At 43.9% G+C, this 25186-nt stretch overlaps 1 protein-coding gene across 8 annotated transcripts in view; it reads left to right on the top strand.

Moving 5' to 3' along the window:
• Positions 1-25186, top strand: part of fmnl2a (formin-like 2a) — a 62526-nt gene that overhangs the window by 11461 nt on the left and 25879 nt on the right. For all 8 annotated transcript variants that reach the window (XM_034286743.1, XM_020054980.3, XM_029113386.2 and 5 more), the window contains exons 2-6: positions 8610-8693; positions 13001-13081; positions 17597-17673; positions 22905-22988; positions 24310-24465. In XM_034286743.1, the coding sequence (XP_034142634.1) occupies positions 8610-8693; positions 13001-13081; positions 17597-17673; positions 22905-22988; positions 24310-24465 (482 nt within the window). The remainder of the gene's footprint in view (positions 1-8609; positions 8694-13000; positions 13082-17596; positions 17674-22904; positions 22989-24309; positions 24466-25186) is intronic.

The raw sequence follows: 25186 nt of genomic DNA, 5'->3' as shown, positions 1-25186 counted from the left end.
AGGTTGACCCTACTTCTGTTCCAACGCATAGCCTACTTTTGTTACAGTACTGTTGAGCTTAGCTGCCAGGACCCTCCTCTTTTCAAGATCTCTCTACAGGCAACTTGAAACCTTTCAGCAATGTGTTTCTGGTGTATCAATTATTTTGACGTGCAACTATCTTTGAAGTGAGATTGAATTAGTTTATGTAAGGTCTTAGGATAGTTCGAGGCACTCTGGCCGACTATTCACCTGGGAATGATCTGGGCCTCCTCGTAAATGGAGCAGACTCATTATACTCAATTCCATACAAAAAGGGATTTGATTTCTTAGACAAAGGAGGCTATAGCCTAGATTATGTTTGGAAATTCTGTCCGGGAGAAAAATTGAGTACAGTATCATGTTATGACAGATCGGCAAATGTCTGCACGTTCGATTTGGCTACATTCTTATGAAGACACAAACAAACAAATGCAATGGCGTGTCACAGTGGTGGATCTGGGGGGTTGGGCCAGGGACCGGCCAGGGGGTCCCCAGGATTACACAGCTAATCTGAGGACAGACGGGAGACACCTGTGCTCCCTGAGAATTTAGACTGGGGGATTATGGAGCCACACTGCACTAATGAAGGGTGCACGCTTGGCTGGCCTCAGCCGGGAGCCAAACAGGCAGTCTGGGATAACGGAGGTAGGGACTCCTCAGGGAGTAACAACAAAGTGCTGCGTGAGGGCCGTCTCTGCCTCTTGCTCTCATGCACAGCGTTACGACTCGACAGTTGCAGACGGTTTTTAGGGAGAACATGGCGCACAGTCATTTCCTGAACATTGAGCAACTCTTGGTTCTGTGTTATTGCAACGAATAGTTAACATCGGAACTATTTTTCACAGCGTCAAAACTGCATGTTGTGGCCTGCCAATGGGTTGGTCAAAAAGCCAGAATAGATGGGGCTGATATCACAGTATGAGATTAATAAAAAAAATGCAGCATTGAATGGCTTTGTACTATTACGCTATAAAGGGGAATTTGATAAGTAGCCCTTGTGCCAACATCAGTCTTGGAGTTTTACCCCCTCCTCCCCTAACTGTCTGGTCTGGTGTGCCTGGTCCAACCCACTCTGACTGAGCTTCAGCTAAGAAACCTGTGTCTCATTGGTCCTGGCCTGGAGAAAGACAGAATGGAAACGAAGCAGCTCAGGAAACGCTGAGGAAATACAGTAATGTGACAAAGCCAAGCAGAGAGAACCGGCTGGCTGGCTGAAGAGGAACCCACTCATTCAGGCACAGATTTAGCCTTGTGTGTCTGTGTAACAGCTGAGCAAACAGTCCAGCCATTTCACCAGACCATGCAGATCAGCAAAGCACTCTCCCAGTCTGTCCCATACCAGCTATATTGTACTGAGTATCCTATACTTAAGTAATAATGAGGTGTGGCCATAAGGCCAATAAACTCCGGCTTAGAAGTTTTCTTATGTATGACGCAACGCGGAGTGCCTGGACAAAGCGCTTATCCATGGCATATTGGCAAACCACAAACCCCGAAGATGCCTTATTGCTATTATAAACTTGTTACCAATGTAATTACAGCATCAAAAAGTGATATGATGTCATACCCTTGGTATACACTCTTATAAACAGGGTGGTTTGAATTCTGAATGCTGACTTTTAGCCATGGTGTATAAGACCGTATACCATGGGTATAACATCACATTACTTTTATCTATGCTGATTGTTGTTGGTATAGGGCCAATATACCACAGCTAATAGCTTTGTCCAGGCACTCCGCAATGCATTGCCAGGTATATACGTTACCTCCAGTGTGATTTATATACCACAAAGTCCCCTGTAGTGTTTGTATTTGACAATATACCATTGCTAAGTTCTGTCTCCAGGCTATCTGCATTGTTACTGCACTAAGAACAGCTTTCAGGATATTGGGTGTATACTACACCTCCAAGTGCCTTGGAGCCTTTTTACAGTTTTTTACAGTACAATAGTTTCATCTAGATAACTGTTGCCAGATTTGCGCCTGGAATACATTTGTTATTGTGTAAACGGGTGAAAATATCATTTGTGGCAAGTCACCTTCCGAGGTAATCTGGGACACGTTTCTGACAGATATTCCCCAGGGCTACTGAGATCTAAAGACACTGTCTCGCTCATTGTGTGTTCAAGAGGATTGAGCAGTGACAGAGGAAGTCAGCTTCTGTAGGTTCTTCCAGCTCCATAAACAGCATCAGAAAAAAAAAATGTTTATCGTTGGGAAGCAACTACAACCCTGTCTCCAAAAAAGTTGGGACACTGCGTAAAAGACAAATAAAAACCGAATGCAATAATGTGCAAATAATGTATCCTTATATTTAATAGAAACTGTACAAATAGTGCAATAGTAAATATTTTTCATATCAAATGTTGAAACCGAGAACATTTATTGTTTTTGTAAAAATACATGCCCATTTTAAATTTGATGCCAGCAACACGTTTCAGAAAAGTTGGGACAGGTGTTGCATCACCTCTTCTTTTAACAATACTTTGTAAGCGTTTGGGAACTGAGGAGACCAATTGCTGTAATATTGAAAGTGAAAGGTTTTCCCATTCTTGCTTGATATAAGATTTCAGCTGCTCAACAGTTCAGGGTCTCCTTTGTCGTTTCATAATGTACCAAATATTTTCAGTGGGAGGCAAGTCTGGACTGCAGGCAGGCTAGTTTAGCACCCAGATGTGGTTTGGCATTGTCTTGCAGAAGTAAACAAAGCCTTCGTTGAATAAGACATTGTCTGGATGGCAGCATATGTTTCTCCAAAACCTGTATATATTTTTCCGCATTAATGGTGTCTTTACAAATGTGCAAATCTCCCTGCCATATGAACTAATGCACACCCAAACCATCACGGATGCTTGCTTTTGAACTATGCGCTGATAACAAGCCGGATGGTCCCTCTCCTCTCTAGCCTGGTGGATGCGGCGTCCGTGATCATACCACAGGACAGTTTTCCACTTCGCCTCAGTCCATCTTCAATGAGCTTGGGCTCAGAGAGGGTGGTGACCTTTACATGGTAGAGTTTTAACTTGCATTTTTGAATGCATAGTTGTACTGTGTTCCCAGACAATGGTTTTGGGAAATGTTCCTGAGCCCATGCAGTGATTTCCATTACAGAATTGTGTTTTTAATGCAGTGCCACCTGAAGGCCCAAAGATCACAACCAGCCAGCATTGGTTTTCGGCCTTGTCCCTTGCATACAGAGATTTCTCAGGAATCCCTGATTCCATTTTCTGTTGAATATTCGGTTTAAATGATTTGCACAAGTGATTTGCACTTTTTTCTAAACAGGGGTATAGAAATATCTCACACTGAACTAAACAGTTGAAGTATCAACAGCAAGAGTAGTTTTTCGACAGATAGACGCCATGTTAGTTACCAGGGAAACAGCATTGTCAGTGAGTTTGTTGACCTTCCAGGTCAGTTGCCATGTGTTGAGCCTTATAGTGCAGCAAGAGTTTCTTGTTTTCAATATTGTTAATAGAACATTTTAAACTTTCATTTAAAAATAGATAATTAATTCAATATAAATAAACATTAACATGGTCTGGTAGTATGTTAGTGCTGTAACACGTTAAATGACAGTGATACCTGGTCACTGTGTGTTGGAAGGATGAATCCATTCAGAAATAAACATAAACTTCTGAATTCTATTCTTGGTCGCAGACATTTTCCTATGAGTCACTGGTTTGCTCAGTAAGGTAGTCATCAGAGACTCCACAGGCTCTGTTATAGACAGATCACAAGGCTGTGTCAGAAGTTGGCATAAATGAGTTGGCTGTGGCATACTGTTTGTGTCAACATTTTCACCCTATAAAAGCTTAGGTCTTACACTATTAACATCCTCTACCATGTAGAGAAATGATCCTAATTGAAATACCTCTGAATGGTCTCTGCTGGAAGTGGTATTAGGTAGGAGGCACTCTTCCCAGTATGACCATAAAACCCCAATACCCCAGATAGTGAAAGGGACATTGCCCTGCATGGGGAGCCCTCATTCAGACTGGACGTTCAACACATTTGTCCTGACTCTGTGGTCAGAAGAGTGGGACCAGTGCCCTGGCTAAATTCCCAACCTGGCCTCATTTCCATCAACACTGTTTCCCCCCTCATTCCTAATTGGCATGTATCAACCCTCACCTCTCCACTTCGCGCTGATGCGTGATCATTTGTGTGCTTTCTGGCACAAAATGGTCATCGTGCCGCACTCAAATCCAGTCGAAGGTGGAAGAGGTGATCTTCCCCCTTAAGGTCTTTGGGTGTTGCGCTACATTAATTCAGTCAAGTATACATTTTTAATTATTATTGGTCTGTGATGACAGAAAATTAAGCAACATATACAGCTCTGGGAAAAAAATTAAGAGACCACTGCACCTTTTTCTTTCCTTTCCTAAAAAGTTGAAAAGGAATCTTTTGAGTGAGGTACAGAAGCGTTCAATTTGCAGCGTTCTCTTAATTTGAACCCTTCTGTTCCTCACTCAAAACCTGTTTTTGACTTTTTTGGAAAGGAAAGAAAAAGTTGCAGTGGTCTTTTTTTTTCTGGAGCTGTATACTAAAAGAAATGACTAGCTGTGCAAGGAGGTGGTGGATGGAGGTGGTGTATTTCAGACAAGTGCTGTCCTTCTCTCTACCTGGCCTGTGTGACTCATATAATGGGAGGCTATAGGCTAACTTCTATGCCCCTGGTGGCTGTGCCTGGCACACTCAAATCAAATAGATTTCTCAACCGTTTATTTAAACGTAACGTTGTTAGTCAATTGAGGTTCTTATTTGTGGCCCTCAACCACCGGAATAAATGTTTATGTTTTATGTGTTTTATGAATTAAATAATGGAATAAAAAAATATATATATATGACTAATACAAATCGTCTGTCAACATATTTCCATTAAGGCGTCTAAAAAAATGTGTTCAACATGACTTTTCTCTGTGGATTGGAATGTTGTTGCAGACCCTTGACCTGGGATTGACCTCTCTTCCTTAGAAAACCGACATTTACATAAAATTTGACCTGTTGCTAACACGAGTATGCCTCAATTGTTGTAGACCCTTCCAACTGTTGACCAGCCTTTTTAACAGTATACAGTTAAGACCTCAGGTTATCATCCACAAAGAGATGACAAGCATGTTTAGTTCTGCCAAATGTACTGATTTAGATCTTTCTGCCTTTGACTATTTTTAACTTGTATAATGCAGCCTTTCATTTACACATCAGGGACTGTGTACACAATGGTGTATTCACGGCCACTGGGAGCCAATTAAGAGAGTAGTGCAATGATATCCCTGTTGGGTATATTTTCTTTTGACTATAAAGTTCATGTGAAAATTTTCTCGCAATCTTTTATCTGTAGATGTGATCTACTTAAAATGAGTACCTAAGAGTAGCCCATAGCCCAGAAAACAACCACTAGTGTTATTGCAATCTGAATTACTACGGTATTTGGGAATTTGGTTGTCTCTTTGGGTGTATCCAAGTGTATCATAACTATATAGCCAACATGTCTCCACAGTTCATTCATGGTTTCTTGGATTCTTGGTTTGATTGAACCACAAATAAAACACGTGTCTGAACTAAGAATGGATGTTTACCCATTTCGTAGATTTCAGAGGGCCAGTTCAACACCTATCCCATTCTTACACACTTTCTTCAGTAGCCCACCCACCCACACACACACACTCAAACACATAAACACACACACGCACACAATCTCCTGTAATCCAAACACAGACACAGCCAATTTCTCCAGTAGCCCAACCACACACATGTTGTCCAGTAACCTACAGTGAGTGAAACCTGAATGTGTCACATTTGCTAGAAGTGGTCTCGGTTTGAGTTGGAGCCCTACCAAGACAGGAAGCCAGCCCGCAGGGCTGCTAATTTAATTGCACCCACGTCAGTGTCGCTACCACCAACACATCTGGCAAGGGGCTGTGGTCTGCTGCCCAACTCCAGGCACAAGGCAGACGGCAGGAGAAATTGACTTTCATTGATGGTATTGTCTACTTACCAAGCGTGTCATCTGATTGATGTATAGGGGTTGCTTTTCAGCGGATCTGTGGATATAATACGCTTGCCGTTATTACTTGGGGGTTTATGTCACTTTGTTGTGACTGGCTAGGTAGGGGGTGGCTACTAGCTACCGATGTTAGCAGTCTGGTTCCTGGCCAGACAACTCAGGAGACTCAAGTTCCCTCCAGTCAGCAGACTTCTCAGAGCCCCTCCAGAGCGCAAATGTGACTGTATTTTCTTTACCGTGGTGTGGTGCTGTTAAGATCATGAGTGGTTGAGTTGTGTATCTGTGGTGAATCAGACACGAGCCGTTCCTCTGTGGCAGCCAACACCATGAGATGTTGTGCCCTTTCGGTCCACCCCTGGATGCCGTTCAGATCTCACTTACCTGAAGCCTAGTCTGTTGACTGGCATTGGACGTATGTTCATCACTAAAGGCGCCCTATTCCTGATAGTACACTCCATTTGACCAAAGTAAGCAATGGTAAAAAGTAGTGCACCTACAGGGACTTAAGTGTCATTTGGGATGCAAGTGATGGCTCCCCCAGAAACTTGATCCCTACCATCAACTTGAGGCAGTAGGGCATTTTGCCTTATGACTCATCTTTGCCTTGTGATTCATCTTGAGTTCAATCTGAATCTGCCGTTCTATAAGTACTAACATGGGACCTAACCAATCAGAGTAGGCCATTTCTGGCCCAATCCCAGGCATTTCTGGGACCAATCAGAAGAGTAAGAATGTGTTTGCAGGCCAGACATGTTCAGGGAAGAAGGCAAATCCAAGAAATATTGGTGTATATGGCATTTAGCTAGAGGTGCGTTGATGGGTAGCCAGGCAATATTGGCCTTGGAGCGCATATGGTTATTTCTATCCAGTATCCAGTATTTGGGGAATTATGTAAAACAAAGGTATCATTTTATCTGTTGTTGTTAACTCATTTCTAAAGTAGACAATCTGATTGTGCTTGTTCCTGTTTTCCAGCTAACGCTATGTTGTGTCAGTGTCTTTGGCTTCCTTCCCAACCCTGGTGCCAGCTGTGTAGCTCTCCCCACACACAATATTAAGACACATGCAATGAGGCGTGGGTTAAATCTCCATCTACTGTATCCTAGGTTCCCATGGAAAACGACGCAGTCCCCTGATATTCCCAATTCATCATCCAGTCAGTCGCCTCACTGTGCGGTTCTGGAAAATTCAGTTTCAGAAAAAAATACACAGCCTAGCTTTGTCCCACAGTGCTGAACACACATTGACAGATGATTCCGTCGATTGAATGGGAAATTAAAGTAGAACCCAAAACTGCACTGTGCCGTCAAATGGCCACATTCTTTCTGCATTAAGCTGTGGAAAACTGGAAAAATTCTGTCTGTAACGCTGCTAGTCTGTGACGTCGGCTGTAACGAAGATATGCCCGGCAGGATGTTGCATAGCCCTGTGTTGAACAGTTATAATCACTCAAAAGAAACTCTGACATTTCTAAGAAATCTAGGTCTACTTATTTTCTGATTTAACCAAGAGTGTAGACTACTTTGAAGGTTTCTGGTCATAGGGTGTGTTTTGTATCGGTCAGTGGGTGTAGGCCTACATGTGTTACCCTCATGGTTTTCGGTAGGTGTTGCAATTAAGCACCGGCTAATTGTTTCATTCCTTTGTAATGCGCTGATGGGCGGGTATAGTTGGAGCTGGGGGAACGGGGGTCATTACATGAAGCAGATGTGTGAAAGTGGGGCTAGCCAACTAAAAAAGAAAGTGATTGTGTAATAATGGACGATAAAGGTCTTGTTTCGACACATGTAGCGCTTTAAAGGGACATTTCAAACAATAACAAAGAGGGTGTGGTAAAGTCCAAAAATGGATGTAGCAATTCTCCTTACAGCATAAGCTTTGGATAGCATGGATAGCACAATATAACACATCCCTGTCTGTGTCAAGGCCGTTCAAATTCCTCCCAATGAAGGTTTCTGTTTCCCAATTACCAAACAAAACCTAACAGACCGTTGTCTCAGTGGCAAAACAACTGGGTTGGAGGTTTTTCATTAGTTGTTCAGTTACAATAAAGACGTATCCGTATTCTCCATAGGTACAATTTCGTAGAATGATGATGCGTCGTCACAGGTGGTGCTGTGGCTTGTTGGGGATGTCTGGAGGATTAAGGGAAGCTGAGTGATTGTATTTGATCTTGTTTATTATGACAGAGGGGGATTTGTCTCTGAGAGATACATGGCTCCAGCTTCAGCAACTGCATTAACCCCATAGATGATAATACACACCCACTATAGTAGCGAGTGGCTGTTGTTGTTGTGGTGGTAGTAGTTGGAGTGGTATTAGTAGGAGGAGCAGTTGTGTAGTTGTAGTACTAGTAGTATTAGGAGTATTTGTAGTAGTGGAGGTAGTAGTAGTTGTAGTAGTGGTGGTAGTAGTAGAAGTAGGAGCAGCAATAAAACCACCCATTTAGGATGCAGCCTAACCATTTCAATTTCCCTAGCTTTCTGCGTTATCATCTGCCATTTTTTGTCAACATTTCCTCATGGTGCGTGTGTTGTTATTGACATTTGATAGTAATTGTGATGGTTCTCTGTTTCAGAATTCTATGAACCTTCCTCCAGACAAAGCAAGACTACTGAGGCAGTACGATAACGAGAAGAAGTGGGAGCTCATCTGTGATCAGGTGGGATATTTTATTCACCCTCAAGATATTTTTTCACCCTTTGTGATATGATGCCTGATGTTCCAATCATTTAGTTTAGAAATCAACATCCTTACACTGATATTTTTCTTCCAAGAGGTCCCATATTGCCCTATTTTCTTCACCACACCCCCATTATTAGCCAGCCAAATAAACGTTTCTTACAAACCCCCCTATTTCACTGGGTTGAGCATTGAACAGCCTATCTGGCATTTGCCCAAATTGCCAGATGGCTGATCCATTTCTGATTTGAACAGGGTGAATGTACTCCGGTGTATTGCACAGGGCGTAGGGTGCCATTTGTGACACAGTAGAAGACTTGGCCAATTCAGGGCGGTGATTAACTAGCATACCATTGTCCAGGTTCACGGACCAGAGTCATCCGATTCTCACAGCTTGGCGTCCATGCAGTATATATGAGCCCTGGGTGAATTAGGAGTTTGTTCAGAGTGCATCTACGCCTGCTAAGAACTCAGGTGGCAGGCTGGGCTCGCTGGCCTCGTTACCCCGACCGGGGCTGGCAGTAGGTAGGTTTCAGGTCACTGCTCTTGCGGAGCGTCAGAATTCACCTAAAATGGAATAGGCGGAGGGCTCTGATCACAATGAACCCACGCAACGGGCGATGGCGCAGTACTCCATGCCTGCTGCCTGGCTGTGTCAACATGGGGTTTGATATGCAGCATCCATGGATGTGTCCCTAGCGTGTACCCTGCTTAGTACACTATGTTTGTTCCTCACTGCATGACTGAGTGCGGCTCGGCTGCTTATCCGTCCTAATCACAGGAGAAAATGACATCTCCATGCAGGAAGGGGAGCCCGACTTCATGCTCTGGTGAAAACAACAGAATATTACCAATGTAACACTGTCTTCTGTCACCGACAGCAGGGGCCATGGGTACGCTCCAAAAGCCACCCTATACCCTCACACCCCACTTTTGACCAGGGCCCACAGGGTTACCAAAGGGCTCTTGTCAAATATATCAAGCTGCTGAGGGAATTGGGTGCCATTTGGAGTACTCCCATGGCCTCCCGTTGTCAGGGACAGACAGTCTGCACATGTAGCTGGATATACACGCTGGCTCTAGTAGAGAACGCAGACGAGATGAGAAAAGGGCGCATATGTTGTCTTTGACAACCATAAACGGCCTCTATGGTTGGAGGGGAGTGATCTGGATTTCATCAGGAACCTAGAATCACCAGTCATCTCCTCTCTGCACCTGCAGCTTAGGGGGGTCGGGGGGGGGGGGGGGGGGGGGGGGAACTAGGAGGGTAGGTAGGGGTTAAAACAGCGTGGGAGTGAGGGAGGCGAATCGGGCGGGGGGGGGGTTAATCGGGTGCAGCGCCCAAAGCTTATGTAACATCCTGTGTGTGTGGAGGGAGACGGGCTTGGAATAGCCCTCAGATAGAGGAGGAGGAGGGAATTCATGGTAATTAGAACGGAGTGTGAAGCCCTGAGTTAAAATCCCAGGAAGCGCCTCTTCCTCCCGTCCCCTGAGACAGCTCTGCAGTGCGGAGGCGAGGAACAGAGGAGGGGAATCTCTCGCAGTTCAAAGGGAGAGAGAGGATTCACGGAACGTTCAGCAAGGCGAGCAGTCAGGCAGCCGATACATCAAATTGTTCCAGCTCCCTTATGAAAGAGGAAAGCAGAGATAGTTTCAGAGGCACAGTGCTTCAATGGCCTTCCCTGTCTTAAGGATGAACATGAATCACCAACAGGACCGCAAATCTCAAAAAAGGACTCAACATTCCAGACACACGGCGTTTGACGAAAAGCTTTTCGTCTGCCTCTCCAGCTCAAATGAATCCGCATTTCCGATATACTCCTCCGGAAGTAGCAAAAGTATTCATATTCCCTTTAGAGGCTAGTGAACTTCAGTAGTGTGCTATGCAGGGAGCAGGGCTCCATTTGTGATCTAGCTGGGAGAGGTCCACTGTGAGCCTGAGAAAAGGATCATCTGGCGTTCCTATGTGAAAACATGTCTTGTGAGGGCATAAATCCAATGTGCTCAGGCTTACTTTTGAATGTCTTCACATTTTTTGTCGCAAGAAGAATTATACAAGGATCACTATTTTATCGATCCTTGTAATTATCCAAACCTTTGTTTAATATTTTATATCTCAACCATCATTAATGTTTCATTTCAGGAGAATCAGTGCTGACATTTTGTTGTTAGTGTGACATTGGAAACAGAGTACTGACAGAACTCAGCTTAAACAGCTTAAAATGTCAATGTTAAACATAAAGAGTTCTATAAAAAGTTAACAAAACAGTTCCTTCAGACAACCTTTAAAAGAGATTTAATGTGAGGCTCGAGTCTCATATGACACTATTTAATACACGGCCCAGTCCAGTGTTCAGACAGTGACACACAGGTGGTTGTTTTGGCTCTTGATTCCAGCTCATTGATTTTGAAGTTAAAATGTTAACGTGCAGACTGTCAAGTTCATTTTGAGAGGATTTACTTTGTATACATTCTCCCCCCAGTTTAAGGGACCAAATGAAATTGTACAAATTAACAGAACTATGAGTAAAGTTGGAATATTTAGTCACTGCTCAACTCTTGACTGGTGAAAGGAGCTGCAAGATAGTTATTTGTGCGTGTGCCAGATTAGGAAACAACTGGAGGATGTTTAGTTTATAAGGCAGTATTTATTTTACCATCTCTAATCCTGATCAGGACAGGGACTTGCTATTTTGATTAGTCCCGACTTGACTTTTTATACTTGCCATCGTTATTGTCGAGCCCTGTTAGTACTTAGTTGCAAATTCTTCGCATGTGATGACTGCCTGAAGTCTGCAAGCCACAGACTTGACCAGACGCAGGTGTCTTCCCAGGTGATGCTCTCATACCGCAGCCATCTTTTTGTTTCTTGGGATTTTTGCCTTCAGCTTTGTCTTCATCACGTGAAACGCATGCTCATTTGGATTCAGGTCGGGTGACATGACCTGGCCACTCAAGAACATTCCACTTTTTAGCCCTTTATAAACCCCTTGGTTGCTTTAGCAGTGGGTTTGGGGTCATTATCTTGCTGCAAGTTTAAGTGCTGTCCAATGAGTTTTGAGGAACAAGTAAATGTGGTGCCATTGAGAAAGGCCAGTCATCAGATGAGGTGTGAACCTGACAGAATCATGAACTAGTCCATTCACAGTTAAAAAAAACAACCAAGCAGAAAATTGCATATCCTGCCCACTGCCTCTTTTCTGTTTAGGGAGGCTGCGTATCAATGGTATCCTTATCCTGACTGACTGCTTGGTGGTACGCTCTCTACTCGTTGTTTCTTTCTGCTCAGGGAAGCACAAAACGCACTGGTCCTGTCACAAATGGCAGCCTATTCCCATATACAGCGCTGTACTCTTAGGCCGTATCAAAAAAGGGACTATATTTCCTTCCTAGTTTGCTACTATTTGATCAGATCTAGATGGACTCTGGTCAAATGTAGTGAGACTAGAAAGGAAGGGGGTGCTCTTCGGGACTCTGTGGGCCACTGAGAGAACTGAGAATGTCTGGGTTTGTTTTGTGTCACTTCATGACAACAGAGGAGGCTTTCTTTCTGACACAACCTGTGAGGCAGCTAACGGCGGCCTGAAGCTAGACTTTTGTGTGGACAGACACTACTTTTGACCATGACTGGGACTCTAGAGGGGTTGAGTCATTCAGACAGTTTCCCAGCTCCCCCGGGTCCTTTACAGCTCGTTGTTTGACAGTGGATCCAGTTTTAATGTGAACAGGGGTACGAGTGTCAAGATCACCCACTAATGTAATCGCTCTCCACTTCACTGCAGGAAGATTGTTGTTATTTTCCATTCCCTTTCCTTACTTATTGGAATTGGGAATCATAGGGAGGCAGTTTAAGAGACTTCGGGGTGGAGACGAGTATTAAACCCTGGACTCCGATGGGCGGTGCCTCTGTGCGTAGAGCCAGGAGTGCTACCACTAGAACACGGCTCGGCACCGCAGGAAGACCGTTTAACCACTGGGCGGTCTCACACTGAGGCGAGCGAATCAAAACGACTCTACGATAGTGAAGGGGCTGAGAGTAATGGTCCTGTGGTCATTGATTCGATTGCGTGTTCATATAAAACAACAACATCAGTGTGGTTCAGCACAGTAGCTAGGCTCGTAAATGCTGCTAAACCCAATTGTCAGCAAGTCAAATGTAATGTGGTGCCAACACAGTTAGATGAGGAACTGTAGAGTGTGGGTGAAAGTGCTCTAATTACTTTTTGTCCTCTCTCTCTCTCTCTCTCTCTTACTCTCTCTCTCTCTCTTTCTCTCAACGGCTTACAGGAACGATTCCAAGTGAAAAACCCCCCTCACACGTACATCCAGAAGCTGAGGGGTTATCTGGACCCGGCAGTCACCAGGAAGGTGAGAGAGAAAGTGTTGACATTTCCGTCCAACTGTTCCACTCCGTCAGCTTTTCCCTCTTCAGCTCAACATGTTGTATTCATCATGTTGCAGAGACAGCCACTTAGCAGGCCGTGCTAGAAGGAAGAGCTGTGGCTCTCAGAGGGAGATGTCTGACCTCCCCAATGTAACCTTCCCCAATTTCACCCTCTGTTCTGAGTGCACTACCTGTTACCGGGGCTCATGGGGGTGTATGTGGAATGAGCTGCCATTTGGTCTGCGGCCATAGATATGGCTTTTTGTGATGAAAACAAATTAGCCCAGTGACTTTTCCAGAATATCATGAAATGAGTCCTGGCAATTTAATTACCCTGACTGACTAGAATAAAAGAGACATCATGTGCTTTTATTAATAATGTCAGGGCGACACGATGCGCAACATTTGCACGAGGTGAAGAGAGCGAGGGAGTAGATCTGTATCGTTGATGGATGCGACGCCTGCTCAGCCACGCCCACACCCTCCTCCAGCGTAGCGGCGTTGGACTAACTACTGACGGTCTACATTGATTTATTTAGTGCATCAGGCCACTTAGAAATGTCATGCATTTTGTACATCCTCATATCGTTATTGAACCACGTTACCCTGGCTAAAAGGATTTCAGGCCAAACCTGGCCTGTCCCACAAGACCCTCCTCGTTGTCTTACTGTACGACTGACTTTAAAATCACCGCTTGGCATCCGCCCTTCTCGTCGCCCCTCGCTTCTGATCTCCTCTCTTCTCTCGTGGCCTCATCGCTCCTCTCTTCTCTCCCCTTGCTTCTCTTGTCTCCTCTGTTCTCCTCACTCTCTCTCCGGTGTTTGTCCTCCTCATCTTCTCTTCCTGTGGAGGAGCTTTCATCTGCCAGTTCCTGCATCGTCTGAGAACCCCACTAAGGCGTCATCCCAAATGATGCCCCACTCACTCAGTTGTGCCCATGATTAGATTTGATTACAGGCCTATTCCATGTAGTGCTCTAAATGCCAAATAGTATGCAGATTTGTTTGAGACAAGGCCATTGTTATTTGGAGGATGGCTCCCAAATAATAGTAATGACTGGTCCAGTTTTAACTCTCTCCCTCTCTCTTCTTTCTCTCCATCAGTCTCTCTCCTTTTCTCTCTGGGTCTTAGCATGAACGTGGCTGAAGTAAGGTTTTTAAACAGAGCTGGCACAACTGTGATCATCGTCTGTGTTAGAACTGTTGGCCGTGGATAGGAATCTCTTTCGTCCCTTTATTCAAATATATCTTTGTTCTCCGGCTGGTGGTTTGAGGACAGTTTTACCTGGCAGGCCATGTTTATCCTCACATCTGAACGTAAGGACCGTTTAGGGACTATGAGGGACTATGATTGGGGCCCAATTAAACCCATTTTATTTTTTGGACAAATCTGATAAATTAAATTTTTCCCAAATTCCATAATATCTTTTTTTTGTGATTCAATTATTAATATTACACCTCCTTGTAATCACCCTAGGCAGTACTGGTTCGCTAGTCAGCTGTCTTTTTTCACTCACACAGGCCCATAATCCCAAATAAACCATCCGCAACCACCAGACTATATAGATAAAGAGAAATTCTGAAACCCACACCCGACTCTAAACCCTGCAAATATATAAAATGCTGCTGTAACATACCGTTCACCTCAAGTGGTTTAGATCAAAGCCTTCACACTGTTTGAGTGACAGAGAGGCGCGCTCTGGATGCTGAAGTGTAGCTTACTTTGAGAGGCACACTATGGCCTAATTCTCTAGCTCTCATAGATTATTGAAACATTTAACCCGCCAACAGCCCACACACCCTTAATGGAAACTACATTTCATGACCTTAATCCCGCTAGCACCGTGGATATGACCGTAGTTATGGTGAGTCATCTAGTCTGGTAGGCAGGTAGACCGGCCAACCGGACTAGTGACCTCTCTGTGTCCGGCATTGCCCAAACATAAACAGAAACTGCTGTTATGTAGATGGTTTGATTCAGTGGCATGGCGCTTTTTCACAACAGTAACATTATGCAGTGAGTGACTAGTTCCACACTACCACACCACCACTGAGTAATAACACATAATGCATGCAGACCTCAATGTTCTTTCAGATTCGTGGAACATTTACAGTCGGCAAAATGCGTTGGTCATTACATTTTCATATAGATTTCTTTTAACATATATATATATTTTTTTTTTCTTTTTTCTTTTTTGAATTACGTGTTTATGTCTGGATTCTGGGTTTCTAACCGCGTCCTCCGCAACGCAGAAATTATAGAGCTCTATATGAAACCCTTCTCCAATATCCCTGAGAGAGTCTACTCGCTTAGTAGTGCCTATAGCACCGTCCCACAACAGTCCTTATGTCCCTCAAGAAGGTCAACAGCCTGTACGAGAGGGAGAGGGCCAAGGGAGAGAGACTGAGAGAGACAGGGGAAAGGAAAGGGAGAGAGAGAGAGGAAGAGTGGAGGGAGAGACAAGAGGGAGAGTTATGGTTTTACATTCCTGCTCAACCCCCATTTCTTTAACAATTGCCACTTTGTGCCTTAGTGGAGAGCCGGTGCTGGAGGTCACTGCCTCCGCTTTACATATGCAGACCCCGTGCATTCCTCCAGACAGGGCTTAGCCAATAGGCAGCCAAGGAGGAAGAGGTCCGTTCCAAAAAAAAGTCCCCAAGAATGTATCAGCCATTGATTTCTTTCCAGGATGACCCCTCCGGAGCGCACACCGCTCCCCGATCGTCACAGCTCTTCTCTCCAGCTCTTTTCTCACTCTCTCTCTGCTGCCTCTTTCTCCTCCTGTTCTCTCTGCTCTTCTGCTCTCCTTTCCATGCTTTATTTCTATCGCCCCTTTCTCTGTTTCTCTTCTGTCTTTCTCTGTTTCCATCTCCACCACATCTCTGCCACCCCTCCCGTTCTCTCTCTCCTCCTGTTCTCTGTGGATCTGCGCTGCAGCTGGTAGTACTTAGTGAGGAGTGGTGTGTGTGAGGGTGAGTGTGTGAGTGTGTGTGTGTGTGTGTAAGGGAGTCTGCGCAGTACCGCTCACACCCGCTCAGCTTTTCACACAAATACACAAAGGGGCTCCTCCCTAATAGAACACTCTGTTTCTCATCTCTACTTGTGCCAAACACACACACACCACCGCCCAGCACAGTACTACAGGCCTAGAGGTCCACAAAAGCCCTGGCAGTGACAACATCCCCCGTACTGGCCCTCTCTCGCTCTCTCGCTCTGCCTACATCTCTCGCTCTCTCTCGTCATCCCCTCTTTCTCTCGCCGTTGCTAACACAGGGCCTGGCTCAGATTGTTTCCTCCCTGACAGACACAGACAACGTCCACAATGCCCCCCTATTCCATGCGCACGTTTGGCCAGAGCTCAGTGGACTATGTAGGGAATAGGGTGTTGTATGGGACTCCCGCAGCCATCCGGGAGCGCTCCACCCCAGCCAAACTGGGTGAATATGGGTACTGGACGCCTCCCCCTCTGTCTGTGCTGATGCAATGATTTCACTGTCTGCCATCAGGGAGGTTCTTTTTTGCGTCTGAACCGGTAGGCTAGTGATCAGCATTGGCTCTTCTGGGCGGTGATTGGGAACGCAGCTAGCGAGAACCGTCCCTCGCGCCTGTTTTCTTCCCCCGTAGTTCTCCAACTGTTGCGCAACGGTCCACAGGGCCTTTGTTTGGAGTTGCAGCTTTTTTGTGTCTGAAGATGAAAGCAAACAGAGAGCAGGACTGAGAAAGAGAAAGCAGAGAGGGCAGAGAGAGCGGGACGTGGAGCAGAAGAGAGGGCTTGAGAGAGCGAAGGAGAGAGAGGCAGAAGTAGAACGAGAGAGATGTAGAAACAGGAAAAGGGGGCCCTCCCAACAAATACTAGTGTCACTTCATGTCTGTAGCCGCAGTCACATACTCTCCTAGAATTGTACCCATGGTAACTGTGTGTGTGTGTGTGTGTGTGTGCACGCGCCCGTGCGTGTGTGTTTGTGTGCCTGACAGCTCAAGTCTGGGCCAATTTGGTTTGATTGTGTCTGCGTCCCAAACATCTCCTCATCCCCTATGCAGTGTTGTACATGCGAGCGAAAGTAGAGCCCTATCTAACGAATGGTGTCTTTTTTCAGTGCAGGAGAATTATACGAAAAGAAGTTGAAATGTCAATAAATACCATATCAGTAATCAGGCACATGTGGGGGGGGGGGGGGGGGTGCACTATCCCCTCCTGGCAGGGGCAGGCCTGCCACGCCAGTTAGATCCAACACCTCCTCTCCCTCATTTGGAACATGGACACCTGTTTGTTGTTATTGCCCACACCTGTGTTCCTCATCACTGTCCCTATTTAGGTCCTCCGTTCCTTGTGGATCTTGTTGGCTGTCGTCTTGGATTCTGTTCCTTTTCGTAACGTTCCGTTTTTTTCTGTTTTCTCCAGCTGTATTGGCAGCGTTGGTGCCTGTTGTATAAATTAGAGATAAACCACCTAAATAGAGTGATGAAATCTGCATACTGACTCTTTCTTCTCCCACCAGAAATTCCGGAGGAGGGTGCAGGAGTCTACCCAAGTCCTGAGAGAACTGGAAATTTCATTAAGGACCAACCACATTGGGTGAGTCATAATTAAAAGGCCGCCCAAATGGCCCTCTAGAGTGGGGAGTGTTCTAAATCAGTGCACAGTATAGGTCGTCATTAGGGACACAGGTAAGCTGTGGTCCCAGGGGGTAGGCCCTAATTAGGCCAGGTAGCATTCTGGGAGCTGGAGGCACGATGAGGCAAGATCAGGGAATAAAACGTGTTAATGTGCTGCAGGAAGCAGCAGGTGTTGATAGGGCTTGAGTGAGATGACTGGTGGCATGACAGGAAGACAGAGGTTTCTATGTTCAGTGGGTATTAAGAGTGTCATGTGCAAGTTGCCATTTTAAACCTTAAATAGCCAGTTGACTACTGTTTTTTTTTTTTTACTGTCAAGTCAGTGCTCTGCTTTTTTCAAACTGTTGCGCGAGGGTTGTTCATTTACCTGTCTTATATCATGTCTACACTCAAATGGGCAGGGTGGAAATATTTTAGGAGTGTACTTAAAAACATGATCCAAAGTGCTAATTTCAGGCAGCGCTGGCAGAGAAATTATAGACCGCCAGAGCAGGTTTTAGCATACAGGCTTATGGTATGAATTTTAGCAGAGCCAATATGGAGCTACATTAGACATATACACGTGAAACAAGATGCAGCCCCCCACCCCCCCATTTCATTTAATTTGATAAAAAACAAACAAATCTAGCCTTAATGAAGGATTGTTCTTTATTTCCAGCCCAATGCACTGACCGAATAAAATGGTTTGGCTCTTGAGACAGTTTAGAAATACATCTTTATCACCAAAGGTTTATAAAACAATTCTGTTTCACAATAGCGAAATTGTGATGAGACATTCCCTTTTTTTTTTGGGCTGTATTACTGGGAAACATTAGCTAGGTAGCATTGTAGTTAGTTATTTATGACTCTTTTCCTGTAATAGCCTAATGACTTGTTTTCCTTTAAATATGACTAAAAAGCCATGCCCTTCTATGCCGCACTCATCCTAGACCTATAGGCTTCTGTGGCTGGTTTGCTGCAATGTGCCATATCTATTTTATCTTGCCTATTTCATTCTTTAAATATATTTTATTTTATTAATTTTTTTAAAGATTTTTTTTCACAGGATTAAAACCAAACATGTTAGAACATTTCATTGTGAGAATGTCAGGCTCAGTAACTATTTCGACAAAGCTGTTGTTCTATTTAAAAAATATGTATGTGTATATATATATATATATATATATATATATATATATATACATATATATATATAATTTACTTTTTGTCAATGGATTTTATATTTGTATTGACAACATTTGGTGCAATTTACAGAATTTTTAGTTAGCTCAGGGCTATTCAACTCTGGTCCTGTAGGGCTGAAACCCTTTTTTATCTTCTCTGTCTAATCAGAGACTGATTCTGACCTGGGACACCCAGAAACACTAGTAGGTAGAAGCAAAAATCTGAAGTGTTTGGTTCCTCCAGGACCGGACTTAAATAGTCTTGACCTAGCCCCTTAATCGGTGCGGTTGCTTCAAACAAAATGGACTGCAAACAAATTCAAGTTAAAGTATTTAGCCATGATGGTATTCAAGTTGCTGTAAGCTATTTAACAAACTATAAAGAATTTGATTTGGATTGAGGCAATCACACAGCAAAGATTGTGAATAAACAACATGAAGCAACCACAATATTTAGCCACGGAGCGTGTTCTGATTGGCCGGTTAGGGTTCAAGTCTCAACAAAGCTACAACTTATTTATTCATCATAACCCAGCCAACGCCTACACGGTGCTCGTCAGATTTGGTTGTGAAAATGGCGAAACAGTTCTGACACACCATCGAGTCTAATGCCCTCAAATGTTCCATTATGTTTGGTTTGTTAAATATTAGTGCATTCGGAAAGCATTCAGACCCCTTCAATTCTTCCAAATGTTATGTTATAGCCTTAGATTTTCAGTCTACATACAGTACCCCACCATGACAAAAACCCAAACAGTTACTGGATTTTTTAGCAAATGTATAAAACAGAAATGTTTAGACCGTTTGCTATGACACTCAAGATTATGCTCAGGTTCATCCTGTTTCCATTGATCATCCTTTAGATCCTTCTACAGATTGATTGGAATCCACCTCTAGTAAATTCAATTGATTGGACATGATTTGGAAATCACACACCTGTATTCATAAGATCTCACAGTTGACAGTGCATGTCAAAGCAAAAACCAAGTCATGAGGTCAAAGGAATAGTTTTTTCTGATCAGATATAGGATACTTTCAAGGCACAGATCTGTAGTCTACCAAAATAATTCTGTAGCATTGAACATCGCCTACAACACAGTGGCCTCCATCATTCTTATATGGAAGAACTTTAAACTAACAACACTCTTTCTAGAGCCAGTCTGATAGAGCTCCAGAGATCCTGTCTGGAGATGGGAGAACCTTCCTAACGGTACCCCATCTCTGTAGTACTCCGCCAATCTGGCCTTTATGGTAAAGTGGTCAGACAGAAGCCACACCTCAGTATCTTTTGCACATGTCAGCCTGCTTGGAGTTTGTCAAAAGGTACATCTCTGGTCTGATGTTTGATCTCTTTGTCCTGAATGCCAAGCATCACATCTGGAAGGAACTAAGCACCGCTCATCACCTGGCCAATACCATCCCTACGCTGAAGCATGGTGGTGGCAGCATCATGCTGTGCAGTTGTTTTTCAGAGGCAGGGACTGGGAGACGAATCAGGATTGAGATAAAGATGAACAGAACAAAGCACACTCTGATGCTTGACGGAAACCTGCTCCGGAGATCTCAGGTCCTCAGACTGGTGCAACAGGACAATTACCCTAACACACAGGCAAGACCACACAGGAGTGGCTTTGTAAAAAGTCAGTGAATGCCCGTGAGTGGCCCAGCCAGTCAAGGAAAAAGTCAAGGGGGTCTGAATACTTTCCAAACGCGTTGTAGGCTGCGTCCCTACATGGGCTCTACATAGGGAGCATTGCTCCATTTGTGAGGCAAAAACAGAATGGAGACCAAACCACAAGTCACGTACCAGCCAACTATGCACTCAGTTTTTATCGAACCACATTGTGTTCACTAAGGTTGACCCAAAGGAACCTAGTGTAAAAAACCACCCTTACACAACAACAGTCACAGGATCTCACAGTCCTAACAACACGCGCTCTCTCCCTCTTCCTCACACACACGCAAACAAAACACGCACACATTTATCATACACACACACATACACACACACTGAACCACAATTCTAAACAGGATACTCAGAGGACAAGGTCTGTCTGTCACAACATAGCCAGGGAGGGGAAGGGAAGCGTTGTTTAAGTGGATTTTTTTATTTGTGTCTTGTTTTGGTGACCTTCTGCCGTTCAACTAGATTCTATTAATGATCCACCTAATCTAGATTAGATATTAAAGCATTACATTTTTTCCAGAAAGGGAGGGAGGGAAGGGAAAGAGGGACAGATGGATTTATTTAGCAGACACTCTTATTGAGAGCTGCTTACCGTTAAGTGCCTTGCTCAAGGGCCCAGAGGCATGTGTGTTGGGGCGCAGACCAAACAAAACACTTGATTAGTAGGTTGCATCACAATCAGTCCTTTTTTTTTTTTTTTTGAGAAGCAGGCACCCAGTGGCCATGTTGTTTTCACACTGTGCAACGGTTGACAAGTTACATTGTCAGAATCTGAATGAAACTGTTGTTCTCATCCTGTGGTCATGGTTACCACGTGTCTGTTTCAGGTCGTGACACCTCCACACCATGGATGGGTTGACGCCTTATGTTCTTTATACTTCTTTATGGGACATTTTCCTGTTTCAGTTCATTTTTAGTAGGGTTGGTGTCCACTGAACGGGACTATGATTTCCTACAAGGCTGTCCCGTGTCTGTGGTAATTGTAGTACTTCTCAAGGCCTGGCTGCGTGTCCTTCTGTTCATTGGATGTGTATTCTCTGTAATCACTGTGCAATCACAGCCTGTTAAAGTAATAATCCCCGTAAATAGACGCAGTGCTGGAGTCCACTGAAAAAAGGTCCTGGAAAATTATTCTTTATAAACACAGACAGGCGAGAGACTGGGAGAGAGAGAGAGACAGATGGGAGTGTCTGCCATTAGTCAAACACGTGCTGTATCGTCCCTCCAAAAAGATGGCTCCATTTTCCACCGGCTTCCAGTGCAAATAAATGTGCCAGCATGCTGAGTAGGTAAGCAACGTTTGCACTGGTGGCAGTGGGAATACTGGAGTCTTTTGATGACAGGGCCCTCACAGGGGAAGAGGTGAGAAGAGTAGAGCTGCCTGCGTGTGTGTGTCTGTGTGTTGCCCCATTCCAGGGTGTCACCCGGGCTTTGAAGTCACTCCACCAGCTCATCACTATTCCTCCCAGGGAAGGAAGGTTGAAAACAGAGAGATATTGTGGGGAATGTATCTCTGCCTCACTCTGTATTTCTGTATCTTTCTCAGTCTCTCTCTGTCTGTATCTTTCTTTTCACTGTCTTTGTCGTTTGTCAATTTGAATTTAAAGGATGTTATGAGTTTGGGAACATTTGTATAAGTTGGAAAATATTTAAAAATAATACTGATATAATTAGTAAAAAACAAATAATTAATAGTAATTATACAATAATCTGAAATCATTTAAACTACCCAAGTTTCAAAAGGATAAAGCCTCATCTCGCTTCTCTGTTGATGTAACAATGGACATACTGCCAAAATGAAATTGTTGTTAACTTAAACTATATTAAAATACTACTACTACTACTGATAATACTATTAATACTCAACATTGTCCAGAATATATACAATAATAATGAAATGGTTTGTAGCTCTTTTATACACTGTCTCTCTCTATGGCAGGCAGTAATGTAATTCACTTACAAGCCTCAGTTTTCTGCATCATCTCTCCAAAATTTAAGGAGCCTTTTCTCACAAGATTGGTCTTTGAAAGCTTGAATAATGGTCTCAAATTTAGGGAAACTGTAATTGTTTTATATTGTTCAAATTTTGTCAGGAAATGCAGTTCTGTATCGGGCTCTGATCTGGAGCTGTGATTGCATGCTGTCTGTCTCACTTTCTCTATTTCCTATTTATCGTAGCTAGAGATTTGCCTAACACTCTAACGTCAATCACAAAATGGCTGGACCCAAGATGGTTGTCTCTGGCTTTGTAATGTTTCAACATGCCACACGATGTAGGCTTACGCACTATCTGTGCCTGGTACAACTCTTGGACTTACCCTGACTTATTTCTCATTCCAGGTGGGTGAGAGAATTCTTAAACGAAGAAAACAAAGGCCTGGATGTGTTGGTGGAATATCTCTCTTTTGCACAGTATGCTGTCACGTAAGTCACCCTGGTCCTTGTCACTCAGTTGATGCCCTCATAGAACGCAGGAAAGACAATAAGCACAATGAGTCTTCTTCTGCCTAATCCAACGTGGCGTGCGAATGGCTCCCAAGACACTGGATCACAAATGGCACGCTTCTACTCACTGTAAACTGCTTTATGGGCCCTGGTCAGAAGGAGCGCACATCAGTAGGGAATAGGGTTATGTTTGGCACGTCTGCATTCGCTCTGTGTGGCGTATTGATTGTGTTGTTAGATGGTGCAGTGACTTGGGCACAAGGTTTCTGTAAAGAGCCCTTGGCATTGACTTTCTGTCCGTATGTTATTGGGGCTTTTCTAATACTGACCCGATCAGTTAGCGTTGACCTGGATTCCCCTGTACGAGTCCCTTGCTGTGCCATTAAAAATAAGCACAACTCTTTGGGAATTCGTGTAAGCGTAGCCAAGAAGAGTGGATGTCTCTTACTGAGTGATTGACTGACTGACTGACTACCCCTTGTTAAATACCGTAGTTGTTAGAGAATTTGACCGGCGAACTAAAGGTCCTGAGTTTGCATCTCCTCGCAGGCGAAGCGAAGTACGCATTGTGAATTATTCCGTAGTGACGAAAACTTTGCTGGCTAAAACCTGCAGTGACTACTTTATAGTAAGCCTGAAATAAAACTGTTTACGTTTATAGTGCGACTGTTTCTGGTGGATTTTCGAAGTACGCATCCGTGCATGCGTTTTGGGTCCGGATAGACAAACAACTTTTCTGGCTACAACACAGGCTACAGGAGTTACATTTCAGTGAGCCTTAACTCAAACTGTATACGGTTATATTGTGACTGTTTCTGGTATGGAAAAGTTCATCTTTAGTCTCGCTAGAAATTGCTCAATTCTTATGATTATTCTAAGAAGTTAGTAGATACCAGTAAGCCTTACTGGCTAATAAGCTGTTCAAACGGCCAGTTGCAAAAGTTAACAGTTCATAGACGCTTTTTGTGGTGGAGGTAAACTTAATAAGAAACATTAGTCAGTTTTACACAATGATCAATAGTGTTTAGCGACAGGTGAAATGTGTAATATCGTGGTGTTATGATTAAAGACAGTGCCTCACGTGGAAGGCTCAAGTTCTAATCTATTGTGAACAATGACATTTATTTATTTTATTTCCACGATTCCACAATTTTGAGCCCTGCCTTGTCTAAAATAGTGCCCTATAAATGGAACAATGTGCCAGTTGGGAAAGTATTGTTGGACTATGGTCAGAGAGTGCAGACATGCTCTGGGCTCTTTAAATCCTCCTGTCCTGTTCAATGGGTGTTCCCCTTTGCAGGTTTGATGGTGACAGCATTGAGAACAATCCGGAGAACTCGGTGGACAAGTCGAAGCCATGGAGCAGGTCCATAGAGGACCTCCATGGAGTGACCAGCCTTCCATCCCCGGTCACTGGAAACAGCATCTCCCGTTCAGGGAGACACTCCACGTTACGGTAAACCACACACAAATCCTTAGAATGCCCTACCTAGGACATACCTAGAACTCTAGACCTAGATTGCCATACCTAGGACATACCTAGAGCTCTAGACCTAGATTGCCATACCTAGGACATACCTAGAGCTCTAGACCTAGATTGCCATACCTAGGACATACCTAGAGATCTAGAACTAGAATCCCATACCTAGATTGAACCTCATACCTGCAACACTATACCTACAACATCAGGTAGAATCTTGTCATTTTTCAAAAATGGCTGGGTGTACCCGCAGAAATTCCATTAGGAAAATTCCTGGGAATTAGGAATAATCCTGGGAATTAGGCTGGAAATCTGGAATTCTCCAATTAGGATTTCTGGACAACCTGGTAATTTTGATAAATGTGAGTGTTACAACTCTAACCATAGGAGACCAAAGCTACTATATAGTAATACCACCTTCATAACAAATTGTGTATTAACCAGCTGGGTTTGTTTTTTCTGAAATTATTTGAAATGTCATAATTGTTTCATTTCATTTGGTTTGTTGTGGTTCCCTTGTTTGATGCTAAAGGTTTATTCTTGTGTTTGTATCATGTGTTTGTATGTGATGGTTTTTAAAGTGCACACATTTCATGTGATGTCTGAAAAGACTCTTTGTTGTGGTCATGAGGCCTTTAAGTGGCTTAAGACACGGTTCAGTGTAGCACGGAATGGTAGGACAGAGGATGGGAGGGCA

The sequence above is a fragment of the Esox lucius genome, chromosome 16 (assembly GCF_011004845.1).
Source record: "Esox lucius isolate fEsoLuc1 chromosome 16, fEsoLuc1.pri, whole genome shotgun sequence".
NCBI lineage: Eukaryota > Metazoa > Chordata > Actinopteri > Esociformes > Esocidae > Esox > Esox lucius.
This window is presented reverse-complemented; position numbering and strand designations above follow the sequence as displayed.